The 18,306-nt window shown below is 49.2% G+C and overlaps 1 protein-coding gene across 4 annotated transcripts in view; it reads right to left on the minus strand.

The window, feature by feature from the left end:
• Positions 1-413: 413 nt before the first annotated feature.
• CHFR (checkpoint with forkhead and ring finger domains) overlaps positions 414-18,306 on the minus strand; it is a 28,855-nt gene continuing 10,962 nt past the window's right edge. For 2 of the 4 annotated variants that reach the window (XM_028095521.2, XM_028095524.1), the window contains 12 exons: positions 14,546-14,713; positions 12,954-13,113; positions 11,839-11,993; positions 11,587-11,749; positions 9,469-9,611; positions 8,330-8,446; positions 7,190-7,273; positions 6,405-6,475; positions 5,404-5,491; positions 3,200-3,307; positions 2,784-2,856; positions 414-1,633 (listed from right to left, as the gene is read on the minus strand). In XM_028095521.2, the coding sequence (XP_027951322.1) occupies positions 1,591-1,633; positions 2,784-2,856; positions 3,200-3,307; positions 5,404-5,491; positions 6,405-6,475; positions 7,190-7,273; positions 8,330-8,446; positions 9,469-9,611; positions 11,587-11,749; positions 11,839-11,993; positions 12,954-13,113; positions 14,546-14,713 (1,373 nt within the window). In that variant the 3' untranslated portion in view covers positions 414-1,590. The remainder of the gene's footprint in view (positions 1,634-2,783; positions 2,857-3,199; positions 3,308-5,403; positions 5,492-6,404; positions 6,476-7,189; positions 7,274-8,329; positions 8,447-9,468; positions 9,612-11,586; positions 11,750-11,838; positions 11,994-12,953; positions 13,114-14,545; positions 14,714-18,306) is intronic. The other 2 variants (XR_003607790.2, XM_028095523.2) reach the window with 2 other exon arrangements.

Consider the following 18,306-nt stretch of genomic DNA (forward strand, 5'->3'; position numbering starts at 1 on the left):
TACAGCCCAAGGGAAGTCCCATGTTCTGTTTTAACCTAGGTTTAAAAAGCTGGCATAGCCCTTAAGAGCCACGCCTTTGTTCTTACTTTTTTGGGAGGGAAGGGAGTGGTGAGGCAGGACCCTAAGACGTGGAGAGCAGGCCTCTCTCCGCACAGGCTGAGCCCGGGGCTTAGACACGAAGTCACAGCTCCAATGTGCAACCAAAAGGCCGTCACTTGGGGCTGCTGGAGCCACGAGATCCTGGGTCTGTTCCCTTTTCACCTGGGCCCCAAGCCCGCGTCACACGTGGCTCGTCCGAGAGCGGGGCTACCAGCTGGGCTCTCAGGAGCAGCAGCCAGTCACTAGCAGCGCCGGTAGCCTGCCCGCCACGACAGAAGGGGCAGCACGTCGCAGCCGACACGCAAACCAATGCGGACGGGAGAGAAACAGACACGGCTTGTTTATTAGAATGCAGGGAGGAGGCGGCCTCTTCCACAAACAGAGCGCTGCTTCTCAGAGTCTGTATCAAGAGCAAGACAACAGTTGAAAATCCTATTCCTGAGAAGAAGCAAAAAGTTACAATTTTGCAAACAAAAATAACATATGATTTCAACAAAAGATAAAAAACTTTTTTTAACGAACAAAATTTCAAGTATTATTCCAGATGACATGGCAAACCCAACGCAGGACAGGCCTCGTGGGAGCAAAGGGTTCTCGTACTTCCAAGGAAGGGTTGCTCCAGGTGGGCGGGGGCACCACCAGGGCTGACCCTGCCCAGCAGGAAGAAATGAAGATCGTGGGGCAGCTCGGCAGGGCCTGCAGCTGAGCTGACAGAGCGAGAAGCATACACCAAGGCTTTGCTCCACAGCAGGCCTAGGGTGTGGCACCCCAACTTCTGCCCTCTTAGGACAGGGCCACGCACTTGATGCTGGGTGTCTAGGGTTAGCAGTTCTGGACATCTGATTTTTTCTTTTTCTAATAAACAGAAACATATGTTTATTCTTTCAAATGCCCTACTATCCCAATTTTAGTCAATTTGTAAATTATAAATTATATTACTTGTGCTACCATTTGTGATAAATCTCACTAGAAGATAAGCACCAAACCTATTACAAAAAAGCCTAAGCCGCCGTGGCTGTCCCCGCAGCGGGGGCGCTCGGGTATGCCCTGCAGGCTGTAAACTTTTGATCCCTTTCCCTTAAACAACAGACTTTCCTTTTTCTCCCATGGAAGCTTCCTTGAAGAGAGAGGTCTGTTTGAACCATAGTTTTGGGAAAGGTATAAAGAGCAAACCTGAACGTCATCGCCTCAATGGGAGGGGACGGCTGAGAGCAGTTCTTCTGGCGGAAGTGCTCTGGGCGGCCCGAGCTCAGAGGAGGGGTGGGTCGTGCCGCCCGGCCTCCCAGGCCACTGGGGCAGGGGTGGGGGCGGGGGCGTCTTGCTAAGAAGGTCTCACTCCACAAGAGAAGTCACACTACAGTGCCAGACGCGGAAACCTCCAGCATCCCCTGGAGGACTGTAAAATGCCCTTAAAATGTCTGTATCCAGTATTTTCTGAAACGTTGTCATTGACCTCCAATACCCGCAAGCCACCTGGTGCCTCCTAGATGCTTAGTTCTTGAACCTTGTCTGTTCACAGATATGATTGAATTTCCTGCAGGGAGAAAAGAGTGAAATTACACAAGTATTCACATAAGCGGATCCTGAAGTCACCCGCTGGAAGTATTTGATGAAAAGCTGACTGCATATGGGGTGGCTCACAGAGGCACATTTATAGTACCAACAAAGAAATTAATCCCTACGGCAGCCTTCTTTTTCCTTTTTAAATTTTAAAAAGTCAGACATTTTTAGGTCATTTTCCTAGAGAAAAGACTCAAAGACTCAAAGCCTCCTCAGTGTCCCCATGGCACCAGGGGCCACCCCACGGGACAGATAGACTCGCCTGCTGGGAGACGGCACCACTACCTCCCTTTGTGAAGAGCAGGGCATCCCCAGAGGAAGACAGGTATGTCTTTGCTACCCTTATCCATGTTTTTATTAAGAAAGATTAGCAAGTTACTAGTAAAATTTCTTTCCCTATAATGAAATGGTCTCCTTTACACTGTCTACGCTCAACTACAAAACAAGGTTTTTATTCCACAGAATCAGTCTTTGAGGGAGGCTTTACTTGGGTCCTTGTCACCTGCACTAAGGACACACTCTCAGTGACTCTGATTTGAACCACGAATGACTGGGGATCATAGTAGCCTCAAACAGCATCAGTCCGTGACTGATTCACATCATCACCTCACCTACACCTACAGATGACCCCACGTGGCAATGCAGATGTCACTGTGAGCTGGAAATGCCCAGTGAGAGTCACTGAGTTAGAGCCATCACATATACCTGCTCAAGGCAAGAAGACAGACCCAAGGCACCAGGACTTCTGAGCTGGGGGCTCAGAAGTTCTCAGTGACCACAGCCACCAATTAAGAAAGTGCTAACCCTCCAGTGTATCAGCGGGGAACGACAGCTGCGTTCTGCAGAATACAGAAACGACAGCACTACTTTATACACCACGTGACTTTAGACAAACAAAATGACGAAACTAGTATATTTACAAGTAAATAATTAACTAGTTCATAAACATTCCTAAATGCTGAGGTATCAACTTGCCAAAACACTTAAAAGCAAAAAATCACCTTCCTGTTAGGAAAACGGGGGTGTGCCTTTCTGCAGGAGGACCATTTTGGCGCCCCTTTCCCAGCCCTGAGGACCTGTGCCGACACTCGTGCCCCCGGCCTAGCAGAGCGTGTCTCACTCACATTGCGTGGTGGGCCTTCACCTGAGTGCGGCAGTTGCGGCCCCAATAGCAATCAGGACGGGATGTTACAGCCACTAGGAAGAGAAAAAATGATGTATCTGTAATGCACATCACACTCACAAGCTCAGCTACATGAATTTAAGTAAAGACCCAAGGGGACAAACAGCAGGAGAAAGGCATCGCATTTTGTCATGCTTTATAACTAGTGTCCTTGGCCTGTTCCAAGATTTCAGGAAAGGAAAAAAGTTTAATTGAAAACCCAGTTTAGGAAGTAAGACTAATACCCAGTTTTGTCCCTGCTGAGGCAGACATCCACTAAGAACATGGAGCAAAGGCCCAAACAGAGTACCTATTACATGAAGGAACACAGAAGCCAATCTAGGCAGAATTGCATTGGGGGTGAGGGGGCTTCCTTACCTGGCAACTCGGAAGCAGGGATGTTCTGCCGATATTGGTAGGTCAGCTCTCGGAAGCTCCGCAGGCCACAGCAGTAACACAGCACGGTGTTCCCCGTGATTCTGTAATCTGCAAGGAACGCAGCCTCATGTGGGCATGTCAGTCAGCACGCAGCCTCATGTTTCCAGAATGGCAGAACAGCTGTGGCCTTGCAAAGGAGTGGGAAACCCAGCACTGATCCACACAGGGGGCAGAGACAGGGGCCAGACATTCAGAAAACAAGAAGGAAACCAACCTATTTCCTCACAACAAAATAAATCCACTTGGATAAAAAAAACTCAAATATCTTAAAAATTTTAAAAAGTACCGAAACGAATGAATAGTATTCTAAGTATGTCACAAAAACCAAACAGCACACAGGAAAGGACTTGTAAATCTGACTACCTACAGCTTAAACAGCACAATGGAAACACATACACCAAAGGCAAAATACTAATCAGTTAGTGGAAAACCATGCGCAACACAAACAATAACCTGTTGCACCTTTATATGACAAAGATTTCCTACCAACCCAGACCCCCAAATCCAGACAGCCTAGTATGGGCCAAGGTCACAACAAGCCAGCGAACCATGAAAGAAAAAGATCTTCAATTCTGTTAATGTTCCAACACAGGCAGACAAACAACAATACGTCCAGTTTGCCTGTTCTGTATTTACAAGACTGCAGGGCAACCAGGCTCAAGAAGATGCTGGCCTTCACACCTGAGGCATGTCCTTGAGCAGGAAAGTCACTATGGCAAAGTCCCAACTGTGCTGAGCGCTGTCCAACAACCCTACTTATTTATCCAAATGGAACAATTTCTCAAGCCTAACACACTGCATGCTCACTCAGCAGCTACAGTGCTGACTCAGAGTGAAAAGGAGAAAAAAATCCCTTAATATCCTCTACTCATGAATCGGCAAAATAAACCATGGTATTAGAACACTACGTAATAAAAATCAAGGTATACGGCTGAGCAAACAGGCTACAGAACAGCGCAGGTGGTAGGGCTTCATTTACGAGGATGGTGTGCCCATGTGGGCAGGTGCACAGGCCATGCAAGGATCGTCACTGCGTGCTCAGGTGCTGGGATTCCCACTGATGTTCACTTATCCTTCATGCCTCATGTCTTTGTGAGCCATGTCATCCTTAGAGTAGTCCTTAAGAAGCTAATGGAGCTCAGGCTCAGATGACAGGTCTGGGCAACCCCAGGGCTGCTGCAGAGAAGACCTGAGACACTTGTGAGAATGTGTCCACAAGACAGAAACTGCTTAGAAGGAGCCCCAACAACTTCTAAAGTCTTTCATGATAACGTATGTCTCAGAAAGAAAAGTCATTTGGGGCTCCTGGGTGGCTCAGTCGGTTGAGGGTCCGACTCTTGGTTTCTGCTCAGGTCTCAAGTCATGATCTCAGGGCTGTGGGATCAAGCCCCGCGTTGGGCTCCACGCTCAGTGGGGAGTCCGCTTGGAATTCTTTCCCTTCCTCCCTCTCCCTCCGTCTTTACTCCTCCCTGCACATATACTCCCTTTAAAATCTTTTTAAAGATTTTATTTATTTGAGAGACAGAGAGTGAGAAAGCACGAGAGGGGGGAGGGTCAGAGGGAGAAGCAGACTCCCCGCTGAGCAGGGAGCCAGATGCAGGACTCGATCCTGGGACTCCGGGATCATGACACGAGCCAAAGGCAGTCGCTCAACCAACTGTGCCACCCAGGCACTCCATAAATAAGTAAAAGCTTAAAAAAAAAAAAAAAAAGCCATTTGATTTTTTTGCAGCCCCCTCCCTCAGTGACAAAAATCACATTTCACAATGTCCTGGGTGTCCCTGGGAGACAGGGCAAGCCTACATCCCATCACCAACACACCAAGCGAGAGGCCAATGAGGACCCTGAGAGTTTGCTAACAACCAGCCAGCCCCGGGACTTCCATGCTGACAAAGGTGGAGCCCCAGTCTCTTCAGCTGGGGCCCGCCCTTCCCCATGGCAGAGAAACCCTGGAATAGGTCATGTGGGCTCAAACCGAACTTTAAATAAAGAAAACCAAAAGTATTAGCACCTTCCTATCTGCCTCTGTCAGGCTGGGTGGAGGGCGAGGCTGTGCGTGTGGGAAGGCAGCGCAGGTTCTACTGTGTTACAGGAGGCAGAGGCACCCCCTCTGCAGAGAGGGAAGCAAGTGCAACGATGCTTACCAGACAGTAAAAACGCTCCCCTCTGCAGAGCCACCAGACTTTCAGTCAACATATTTTTCCATGTCAAACCCCTGGTTGCCAGGTAATTCTGTGACGGGGAAGAAGGGAAATCTTAGATACTACCTTGGAAGAAGAAATACTAAAATGACAATAAGGCAGAAGTTTTATAAAAGGCCCCTGAAGGTGGGTAAAGCCACAGCCCAGGCAAGCTAAACATGGCAGGGATTTGTATCAGGCAGCTGAGGGGGAGTGCTGTGTGCGGTTGTGGGGGTCTGCTTCCAAGACCACAGGACACCTGGGACAGCCCGAGGACCAGGCTGCCCGAGCCTGACATGGTAACACTTAGCTCACCACCTAGTTCACAAGGGTTCTTGTCTGAGATGCTCTCTCAGAGCCTCAAAAGGAGGGCTAACTTCAGAACTCTGAACATGTGAGTTACCACACTCTCTAAAATTCTGCAAAGACATTCCTAGCACAGGAGTGGTGGGACACCCAACCTTGGCCAGAGCAGCTCCAGGGCAGCAACAGGCCCATGACCACATAAGGAAGTGTGGAGGGTTTGGATCTACATTCTGCCCTTCAGACACACAGAGCTGCTTGGCTCCTTCTGTGCAAACCTACAAGAAAGCACCACGTAGACATCTAACCAGAATGCAGTGGTGCCGAGGAGTCGGGCCAGCTTCCTAAAACATGGGAAGGAAAATACCAGAGAGGAGGAAGTCGGAGAGAGGCCCTGGTTCCACTAAAGGGCCGGCCCACTCCCCACACAGACCCAGAAACTCTCTGCAAGGGACAAACAGGCACTGGAGCCAATTCCTGTGGATTTGTGGCATAATGGGCATGAAGGAAATACCTCCTTTTGGGAATGTGGGGAACACAGAAAAACACCCATGTGGTACACTCAGTGGCAATACTAGTAAGAGCCATTAGGAGAGCTGAAAACCTTACGGGGGCCTCTCTTGGCCGGAGCCCCACCCACGCCTGTATGGGAAGCCTGTTACCTTGAGGACATCCGACTCGTAGTGGTTATTGCTCAGAACCCCATCCAGACACCTGTCGCCCAGGTCTAGCTCTGCCAAATGGAAGGAAACAAAGTCACCCGTCTTACAGATGTTCTACGAAAGCATCATTCACTCACACTAAGATAACCAAATTTCCTTTCTTATAGGGTCTAGAAAGAATAAAAAGTTCCATGACAAAATACAGTTTTAGGGACGCCTGGGTGGCTCAGTCGTTAAGCGTCTGCCGTCGGCTCAGGTCATGATCCCGGGGTCCTGGGATCGAGCCCCACAAAACAGGCTCCCTGCTTGGCAGGAAGCCTGCTTCTCCCTCTCCCACTCCCCCTGCTTGTGTTCCCTCTCTCGCTCTGTCAAATAAATAAAATCTTTAAAAAAAAATACAGTTTTAAAAAGAGAACAGGCAAAATGACTTCCATTCCACTCCTTCCTGAAATGGACAGCTCTCTCAGTCTCCTCAGCACCTGGTCTGGCGCTGTGAAGACTCAACACCACGGCCAGACTGGGCGTTTTTAGTGGTGGTGTTCCTTGCCCATAAGGAAACCCTCCCGACTGAACTCAGCATCCCTGTGGTTGTTCTGTTATTGCTTGGTTTTGAGCTAGCACAGAGTGACACTTCTAAACGTCAAACATAGGCAGTATGTCAGGAAAAAGTAGAGTCACTGACGGTGGCCTCCCCCAACTTGGGCCACACTACCCCGTCACCACCCTCAAATGCACCGAGAGAATATGCAAAGGCTAAAGCCAGCCAGCTGAAGCACCGGCATTACCACAGAATGGGGCCAGACAGCCGAGGCAGCCGGGCCGGGCACAGCCCCAGTACAGGTGGCAGAAAGGCTGCAGGCAAACGGCACCTGCGGACACAGCACAACCGCTAGTCAGGCCATCTCAGTAAAGAACAAACTCAAATAACCGTCAAACACATGACAAACTCAATTTTAAACAACAATCCCAAAGTTGTAAATTAAAGCACTGTATTTCCTTTATTACATTTAAAAGTGACACATGATAGGGGCACCTGGGTGGCTCAGTAGGTTGGGGGTCCAACTCTTGATTTTGGCTCAGGTCATGATCTCAGGATCATGAGACTGGACCCCGTGCTGGGCCCCCTGCTCAGCAGAGAGTCTGCCTGAGATTCTCCCTCTGCCCTTCCTCTGCCTCCCCCACCCCCCACATGCACGCACTCTCTTTAAAATAAATAAAAGGGACGCCTGGGTGGCTCAGTTGGTTGAGCACCTGCCTTCAGCTTAGGTCATGATCCCAGGGCCCTGGGATGGAGCCCTACATCGGGCTCCCTGCTCACTGCTTCTCCCTCTGTTGCTCCCCCTGCTTGTGTGCGCACACGCGCACTCTGACAAAATAAATAAAATCTTAAAAATAAATAAATAAATAAATAAATAAGGGGCGCCTGGGTGGCTCGGTCGTTAAGCGTCTGCCTTCGGCCCAGGTCATGATCCTAGGGCCCCGGAGATCAAGCCCCACATCGGGCTCCCTGCTCAGCAGGAAGCCTGCTTCTTCCTCTCCCGCTCCCCCTGCTTGTGTCCCCTCTCTGGCTGTCTCTCTGTCAAATAAAAAATAAAAATCTTAACAAAGTGACACGTTATAGAAATATCATGGTCCTGATGTGGGGACAAATGTCAGATGCAGACTTCAGAAAGAGAACCACCCATACGTGGAAACTTGGTGTATGACAGGCGTGGGTTATCAATTGATGGATAAAGACGGTTATTCAACACGATTGCACAGAGACAACCGATTCTGCAGATGAGAAAACACAGCCATGTCTTTACTTCACACCATGCACAGCAGTCAACACCGTTTTGAAACCTGAGCCTAGAAGGATCCACAGGAGAGGCTCCGTGGTGGGGAGGTTGCTCAGGCAGGCAGCGTAGATGCACACCCTTACTCACACTGCTGGGGGGCGATGCGGGGGTCCTGCTCACGTTCTGCTCTCCGGTCTGGCATGGGCTCGAAGCAGCAGGTGCATATGGCATGGCTGCCTTGCAGGGCACACACATAATCCTGGGCTGCAGAACAGACAGCATATTCAGGCGGCATGTACCGGGACACAGGCAGAAAGAACAGGTTAGACCCACATCTAGGGGAGTGGCTGGAAAGTACACAAGGAGACTGATCCACAAGAAAACCCAGGGAGAACTCAGACCTGTTTTCTTAAGTGGCCAAATGATAGCCTACCATCTAAAAGAAGCACTTTAAAATAAAATGAAAAATAAGCAAAGCAACTTTTTGGTTCAGCGGTTGTAGCAAGATTTCAAAGATCACTTGAAGGTTTTCTAACATTTCCTTAGGCCATAAAGCACACACCATAAAACAATAAAGCAAGTTCTAAATTAATCTGTCTTCCAAATAAACAAGTGACAGGCCTGGTGGGCATGACTGGCGCTGACCCCACCTCAGGAGCTGTGTCCACATAGCCCAGCCCCCAGACACTCCATGGCCACATAGGAGGCTCCGACGCTGCACACACACTTACTACAGGCCCCGTCCCACCGGGGACTTCCATCTGCAGCCTGAAAACGATGGAGCCCACCTGAGGAATGGCAAAGTTGGGAAGTGACCAGGTGCTGGCCATCCCTGTCCACAGGGCCTACGGGAACCGACGGAGACAGCCACGGCATGGCGTCATGGCAGATGGCTGTAACACGGCTCTGGGTCACAATCCTGGGTCACTGGCCTCGTGACAGGCTCTAAGAAACTAGGCCTTGCGCGGCCATTAACTACAGAATGGCCAGGGCCAAAAATGTAGATTCCACCTGTCCTCTTTCCCTTTCTTGATGGCATCTGGCCCAAATGTCAGGCTTAGGACTGAACCCCCAGGACTGTCCAGGAGCAGAGGTCCATGAGAGAACAAGTTCACTCTCTGGTTTCTTAGCCCAAAACAGACTAGGAGAAGCAACAGGTTACGAGAGGTGGCAGACCATGGAGGCAGGGACAGGAGCTGGGCAGGAATGGGAGAGGAGTCCGCAGGAATGACAGCTGCATCCTGGGTGGTCACGGTAGGACGACAGCACAGAAGGGGGCGTCTCACCTGTCGTGACACTGGTGGATGTGGACGGTGTATCCCCAGGAGCCGGTGCTGACCCTGGCTCGCTGCCAGGCCCTGGGCAGGGGAGGGACTGCCCCGCCTGCCTCCGGTACTCGGGGCACTGTCTGCATACTATGTACGGCTGGCTGCAAGGAAAGCACACGAACCACACGAACACCTGGAGTGCAGAGAAGCAGGGTGACCCCTGCTCACAAGCATGTGGGTGGTGGTGGCCATGCCCCTAGCCCTGATGACAAAACCAGATCCAGATCCCAAGCCTGAAGGCGTCTTCTCTGCTCACTGTCCCCCACTTCACACCTCAGCTCTTCACCAGCTGCTGCCGCCCAGTCAGTGCTCACCCCAGAAGAGCAGCAGTTAGAGGGCTCTGTTCCTCACCACCCTCATCCCCCTTGGCGGTTCCTAGCATAGGGAGACACATCCTGCCCACCCCTTGCTTCGGCATAGCATCCCCCAGAGCCTGGCCGCTTGGTCCCCACGCGGGGCAGGACGCACTCTCACAGGTTCGATGCTGGGCGAAGCTGTGAACTACATCCAGAGGCAGACCCAGCTTGCACAGCACACTCAGGACTTGCACCCTGGGCACCGAAGAAACTGCATTCAAATCAGAGCACCTTTTGTGCCACAGTTGAATGCTGCTGTCCTCTAGGGGCTTCCTGACCCGGCAGCTGAAGCCCTGCCCCACCTAGCTTTATGCACTTCAGCTGAGCTTTCTAAAAACACAGACAGTAAAAAGAATCCACAGGAAAGAGAGACACAGACTCTGCCCTCATCTCAGTCAGAGGATGCCTTCCTGAGCCTGCCTCCAACAGCAGGAGCCAGTGAGGGACGGGGTAAGACCTAACTAGAAAAACACAGTGAGAAAATACTCAACTTCATTTAGGAACGAGATGGCCTTCATCCCGGGCAACACCAAGTGCAGGCAGGGTTTCCTGACACCCTTCCACAAACCTTTCTAACGGACACTGGATGACACGGGTGTCAGGTCCAGCCAGGCACGCCGCCGCAGGCTCTCTGACCTGACCGCTCTGCCATTACTTACCTCCGTCAATTAATGGACATGTGCACAAAACTGTAACTGCAGTTACAGTAACTCTAACTAAAACTTCAGCACGGCTTCTCAAGTCAGAATACTAGAAATTCTATAAAACCATATGTACAGTATAATCCCATCTTTATAAGAGTATTTATTTCTAAGCATATCACGTTTTACTTACTTAACAAAAGAAGTATATGTTGCTACATATATGAGTGGCCAGAAGAGTACACAATAAAATGTTCACGCTAAAGTGATTTTTGTTTTCTTCTTTTGGCTTGGCCATCATTTGCTAAATTTTACAAAAAGAAACAAAAGATAGTACATTTGGGAGGTTTGATTTTTGTCTTTCTAAATGTGATGGCCTCCATCTGAAACTCAGCCGGTGCACTTCTGAGTCAGGAAACAGTGGCACTGTAGAGTAGCCAATATAAGGTCTCGCAGGACTGCGTCCTCCCAGCCAGGTGGCCGAGGCTTCCCTACGGTACTGTCCTGACAAACGATGATAATGCAACTCACAGGGTAGGACTCGATGCTCACCAGATGCGCTACAGCCTAAGTGCGCGTATGTGGGACAAAGAACACGTTAAATCGTGACGCCGTTGTAGCCGGTGCATCAAGGCACTTGACAAGGTGTCAGCAAATACCAGAGTGTGGGGCGTGGTGGTCTTCACTTTAGAACAGACGCCAGTCAAGCCATTCATTAGCCAGAATACCTTAAACTCAAAGGGTGCTGTGTGTCAATTACATCTCAATAAAGCTGGAAATAAATACAGATAAATAACAGCAAAAAATAGATGTTTCGTGTATACCTGAAAAGGGAGGGGGGTACTGGAGCAGGCAGGGTGGCAAATACCCACCCCAGTCAGCTGAGTGAGTGGCTGTCCTTGGCCAGCGCCCACCCCAGCCTTGCCACACTCAAGGCAGGCAACATCACTAGTTGATGTCACCCATGAGAAGTGAGGCCAGACCACGCAGGAGCTGGTCTGCTCAGTGCAGAACCTGGACTCGGACTCCGTGCTGCCTGCCCAGCTCCCTGCCCTACTCAGAGCCAGGCGGAGGCTCACCTAACGTCCGAGGATTCGCTGTCCACATCTGACAGCTCCAGCAGGTCCTCTGAACTGCCCTCCTCGTCAGAGAAAGACCTCCTAACTTTGGGCTGCAGCATGTCTTGAGTGATCTTATTCCTGGCAGCCATGCTCCGCACATCTTCCTCGCTGCGACTCTTGTCTGGAAGGCAAAAGACATGGCTCTCCTGGCTGAGGGGCCCCTGGAGAGACACCCACAGTCTCCAGGAGCTGGGCAGGCTCCCCACTTGCCTGGGTGCTGGAGAAGGTAGGCCTCCACCAGGTTGTTCAGGATGTGGTTTTTACAGATCCTCTCGACTGGACAGCGGCAGGTGGGGCACAAGGTGGAGCGCTCCATCCAGCCTGAGTAGCAGGCTGCACAGAAGGTGTGCATGCAGGGCTGCAGGCTGAAGGCACAAGGACAGGTCTTCAGACGCCCCCGCAGAGCACTCGCTGGTGGAGCATCTGTCTGCCAAGCCGCAGCAGCCCCCCAGACGCCAGGGCACATGGGGCATGGCCTGCCTGGAGCATGAGAAGCAGGGACCCCAGTTCATGCTGCCTCTTTCCCCATAGGAGGATGTGGCCTTGCTAAGGCTGAAGGTTGGTTACAAAACAGAAAAGTGAGCAAATTACCCAGCCCCCCGCCGAGCTCACTTGACTCAGCAGAGCCTAGAACCCATGCTTCTCGGGGTGCTACACCCACCTGCATATGGGGCCCGCTGCTGGCGGCATCTGCATCCTCAGCTGAGAGACTGGGAATGCCACCTGCCTTCCACAACCCACGTGAGCACCGGTTCCCGTGTGAGAACAGTGTTCAACCTCAACTACTTTAACTTGGTCCTCGTTAATGAAAAGAAACCAAAGTGACAATCTGTGCTCCAGAAGGGACAGTAGAGCAGGTTGTGACTCCAGGAATATGAGGAACAGGGGCACTGAGTGTGGAAAAGGCCTGCATTCAAGTGGAAATTCAGATGGCTTTCACTCATAAGTTCCCACAGAGAGGCAAGGAGGGGGGCTCTCTCTAAGCTACTCCTGGGATCCTCATTCTGGGGCACGCCCTCTGTGTTACCTATGACATTCCCTTAAAGCTCGCTACAGTTCTCCTGCTCTGCGTCTGCGGAGCGCCAGGCCACTGGGGTTACATGGGACCTGTGTCGACTGAGGCCATTGCCACATCAGCCTTGTGGGCTCTTCTATAGCCTTGGTTACAGGCACCGGGGTTTGGGTGGGTTGGCCACACAAGAAAATGACAACAGTAGCCTCCACAGCGTCAAACCCGACATGACCCAGAGGCTTGCTTCCCCGTGGCCGCCCCTCCCCAGCTGTGATGTTCCTGTAGGTCTCCCTGCGGCGTGTAGCATGCGTACCTCACACAGTCATGCAGCAGGTCCTGGCAGATGATGCACGTGAGTGTCTCCTCCATCTTGTCTGGTTTCACGGCCTCGGATCTGACATTCCCAAGGGTGGTGTGGGTGTCGCTACACTGGTCTGCAACCAACAACTGCAGGGTCAGGTCAGGCTCCCCATCTGTGAGAGAAACAGATGCGTTCTGACCACCACAACCAAGGGAGGAAGAAGCAGATACTGGGTCTTCTTGTTTTATGAACACCTTAACCTACGGATAGAAGACACAGCTCTTGCCAGTGTTTATATTTTAAAGGGCATTTTTAAGAAGGCCTAAAAGAAGTTTCATATTCCAATAAAGTTTTGTTTTAGAAGAACAGTTAATGACATAAAAAGAGGCGCTCAGGTTACATGCTTAAAGATAAAGGCCATTTGTCGCACAATATTCGCGTGTAATGTCATTTTTGTTTAAACAAAAAACGCGACGTGTGTATACACTGGGAAGTACACTCTCTGATGTTACCAAGAGCTGTGAATCTTTTTTTCTTTTCTTCTGCTGGTGTTCTATAGTGCTCATGTGTTGCTAACCACAGATTAATTTTTATTTTTAATTAAAGAACTATTTGCACACAATTTACGAAGTCAAACATTTAAAAGAAAACAAAAGCAGTAGCCCTCTGCCATGGCCTAACTTCCTCCAAGTTAATGACTTTTGTGTTTTTAGCTACTTCTGCTGGTATGGACCTCCATGTTTCTGAACTGTAATGCTTTGTTTGGGTTCATCGATTCTAGACACCATCTCCTGACATCTATTAAGGTAGAGAAGGATTCTACCCCCTGAACCCTACTCGCAGTATTATTATAACGACTGTTGGTTCAGTATATCGTATTTACCTTATGCTTAGGTAAATATTCACTGCTGAGCCAAACAGTATACTACTAATTAAGAAAACTTAAGTTTTCAGGACACCTGAAACTTAGTCGGTTAAGCATCTGCCTTTGGCCCAGGTCATGATCCCAGGGTCCTGGGATCAATACCCGCATCGGGCTTCCTGCTCTGTGGGGAGCCTGCTTCTCCCTCTGCTCCCCACTTGTACTCTCTATCTCTCTCAAATAAAATCTTTAAAAAAAACAACTTAAGTTTTCTTCCTTATACAATTTTTCATTTTTGCTGGAATAAAAAATGGCCTAATTTTTATTTATTTTTTAAAAGATTTTATTTATTTGAGACAGAGAGAGAGAGATGGGGGGGTGGGGAGGAGCAGACGGAGGAGAAACGGGTGGGACTCGATCCCAGGACCCGGGGATCAAGACCTGAGCTGGAGGCAGATGCTTAACGGAGCCCCCCAGGCGCCCCAGAAAATGGCCTCATTTTTATATTTATTATTTTATGTACTGTTGCTGAGTTTTCCCACACCCTCCCCAAGCCAGTCAATTCAATTTTCCATGCAACACACCCAGTACTCTAGTCCCCTTCCCCAAGGCCCTCCTTTCCAGAGCCTCCTGGTCTCACTGCTACAGGGCAGCCACCGTCCCACTACACATTCCCAAATATTTTTTACAGTCTTTTTAACTTTGTCTTTTTAAGTGCAGATTTTCCTCTGAAGACTCTGACCTCCTTTCATTCTCTTCCTGATGGGCTCCAAATCCTCCTGATCCCGGGGTTCTGACATAGAAAAGGATGCTCCCTCTCTGTGTGGGAGAGTGGAAGGAAAGGTGGGGATTTCATCACCTGCCACAGATGGACCACACTCTTTTGGGGAAATGCCTGCACCTCTGGAGCCTGTGAGAAGGACAAACAAGAGAGGTTCTGATTCATCTGCCCGAGAAGGAGAAAGCACGACAGGTGGAGCATCACATATTCAAGTCAGGTCTAGGTAATCCAAGATGCCATATTCTCAATAACACATACTCACTAGAAATACTCAACTACATTTTTTTTTTACGATTTTATTTATTTATTTGATAGAGTGAGTGAGAGAGCACAAGCAGGGGGAACAGTAGAGGGAGAGGGAGAAGCAGGCTTCCCACCAAGCAGGGAGCCCGACACGGGGCTCGAACCCAGGACCCTGGGATCATGACCTGAGCCGAAGGCAGACGCTTAAACATCAGAGCCACCCAGGCTCTCCTCAACTACATTTTTTATAAAAGATTTATTTATTTATTTTGAGAGACTGAGAATGAGAAAGAGAGAGCGAGCGAGCGAGCACATGAGAAGGGGGAGGGTCAGAGGGAGAAGCTGACTCCCTGCTAAGCAGGGAGCCCGATGCGGGACTCGATCCCGGGACTCCAGGATCATGACCTGAGCCGAAGGCAGACGCTTAACCGTCGGAGCCACCCAGGCTCTCCTCAACTACATTTCTTAAATGCATCTGTGCACACTGCTGTGCCGGGTAGAGCTGGGTTAAGTGGCACATTCACGGGGAAAGAAATGCAGACATGTCTGTGATTGGGATCAGCCCTGGAACGTTTAGTCTAACACGGGGCCAAACCACATGCTAAGTGACGCCACTCACTCACCATGTTGTAACTAATGTTAGCACAGAGGTACACACACCAGCCTCTAAGAGGGAAACAGGCTTCAGAAGACAAGGACATGAAGGCCAGACAGATGAGAGGGACAGTGAGGTGATAAAGGAGCAGGAGTAACTCATAGGGAAAGTACTGATCTGCATAAGCAAAATTTAAATGAGCCCGGGAGAAAGGTGAGGAGACTTTCCAATAACCTTTATCTGAATAAAGACCTAGTTTATGAAACTACACTACAATACATATGTAGTCTATAATATTCAAGTGGTTAAGTGTTGTTATTTTGAAAAAGAAAGAAACTGCCCGATGGCCGCCAACGGAAAAAGGTTAGAATTGTTTGCGGAGCAAATGAGCTTGTATACTAAGGGAAGAAAAGAGGTGCTGGCTCCTGGCTCTGGTTCTCATTCCCACCATGGGAGGGCCTCCTACGCTCAGTGGAGCTTCTCACTCCAGAATGAAGATCATGATGATGGTACCTCTCCAACAGATCCATGGTGAGGATTAACTTAAAACTTATAAAAGCAAAAAAAAAAAAAAAAAAACTTATAAAAGCACCTGGCACCCAACCTCACACTTAGCAGGCTGGTTATTTTATTAGTATGTATACACTTAGATACACAGAAACATTTCCCCAACTTTACACAATTGGAGCTAAGCTTTCCATCTTAACAATTTGCTTAAAGCAAAATATTTTATGATTTTTTTAATTGCACAATATATAAACACATTGCCCTTTTATGGTAATATTAACAATTAGTATGTGTACACACACACACACACACACACATCACATTTTCTTTATCCATTCACCCATCATTGGACGCTTAGGTTGTTTCCATGTCTTGGCCTTTGTGAATAATGCTGCAGAAACATGGGGGTGCAGGTATCTCTTTGAGATAGTGATTTTTACCTCCTCTGGATATATACCCAGAAGTGAGATTACTGGGTCAAATGGCAGTTCTCTTTTTAACTGTCTGAGGAAACTCTATACTGTTCTCCAGAGCGGCTGCATCAGCTTGCATTCCCACCAACAGTGTAGGACGGTTGCCCTTTCTCCACATCCTCACTTGTTATCCTTTGTCTTTTTGATGCTGGCCATTCTAATAGGTGCGAGGTGATATCTCATTGTGGTTTCTTTAATGAAATTAGAACATCATCGAAAAACTATCAAAACCTAACCACACACATTATACACTGTACTATGTGGAAAAAATTTCTATTGGTAAAGTATGTTTTCTTTATAGGCCAGAGCTGTTTTATGCTTCAATTCTGAAAAACTATTACAATAACCACAAAACGCACAGCTTGGGACTAGAGACAAAGCCTATTTTTATATAGGCTTAGAGCTGGGAGATTAGCACTCCATCTAGAAGGCCCATAGCTTTCCATCTTGTCTGTGTTCCTACTCGACACGCTCTGGGGCCGCACTCAGGGTCATTGAGTGTCACTTGTACTCCTCTTGGGGCTGCCATCACAAGGGTGAGCCCCTCAGGTGGGTGGAGCCAGCAGCAGGGCAGCACCTGCCCCAACTGTGTAGTGCCTCTGTGGTTTAAAGAACCCAGGTGGTACTATAAATGGCACATGAGCCTACAGAACCTGAAGAACGTCAACCAACTGGGTAATTTTTCAATAATTTTCTGGCATGTTTTCATCTAGGTAGTATGATCGCCTTTTCTTTTAGTCAGGAGTTTGAAGTAATGATCCTAAAACAGAGTAAGTCAAAGGCCTCGGGAGAAACTGGGACTACAGTTCAGGAGTACCAGGAGACAGACTGGAGGGCCTCTTGTGGTCACTGGCTTGGTCTATGCTGCTGGTTTTCTCTTGGAGGTGGTGGGCGAGACTTAGACAAAGTGCTCACTGTCCGCAGCCTTTTTTGTAACTAAGCATGCCTAATAAGTACCTACGAAGCCCTTTCATGGATGCCCTGAAAAGTCACAACAACATATCAGAATGTTACTGTTCAGACGGGGTGCCATAGATCTGGGGAAAGAGTGAGGGGTGTCGTGTGGAGCACGCTGCTGCTAAGGAGTTAGGCTGAGCAAAGGAGGCTCTGGGTAAGGAAGGTGGTAGGTGGTACAAAGCCTTAATGAGGACAACAAATAGGAGAGATGGGGCTGCCTATGTTAAAATGAGCAACAGTATTAGCAAGTAAAAAGTTCTCAAAAATGGAAACAGGTTCAAATAGTGTGGGAGAAAGAAGGCTTCCAGTCTCAGGGAAGCATACTGAGTCCCTGCAGTAAGTTTAGTGCCTCTCCTTCCCCAAATCCAACTAAAACAGATACAAAAATAAGGACTACCTTGTAGCAGTACAGCCAGGTTGGCGGAGTCTTCTGGGAACAATTCCTCTGCTGAGCTGAGCCCACAATAGAGCTCTTTTTACAAAGGCTTTGCTGGTCCCTGCCCCTGAATGTGGCTGTGACAGCTGGAGCTCTGGCAGCCTTCTTGCAACCACAAGATTAAAAGAAGACAAAGAGGCACATGCGAAGGACAGAAAGTGCCTGGTGACATCTTGAGCTGCTGAGCCAGTGCTGGGCTGGGTCTTCACACTCTGTTCTGGGGGCCATGTTTTTCCATTGTTCACAGCCAAACACACCCTCACTGAGATTTAAGAAGGTCTCCATGCACTACAACGTTTGAGAATGAAGGAGGGAGGGGCACCTGGGTGGCTCAGCGGTTAAGCATCCGCTTTCGGCTCAAATCACGATCTCGGGGTCCTGGGATTGAGCCCTGCGTCAGGCTCCCTGCTCAGCATGGAACCTGCTTCTCCCTCTGCCCCTGTCCCTCCCTAGCTTATACTTGCATGCTCTCTTTCAAATAAATAAAATCTTAAAAAAACAGGAACAAGAG

The sequence above is a fragment of the Eumetopias jubatus genome, unplaced genomic scaffold (genome assembly GCF_037043125.1).
Source record: "Eumetopias jubatus isolate StellerSeaLion01/CBP00866 unplaced genomic scaffold, mEumJub1_p1.0 scaffold_16, whole genome shotgun sequence".
NCBI classification, from domain to species: Eukaryota; Metazoa; Chordata; class Mammalia; order Carnivora; family Otariidae; genus Eumetopias; species Eumetopias jubatus.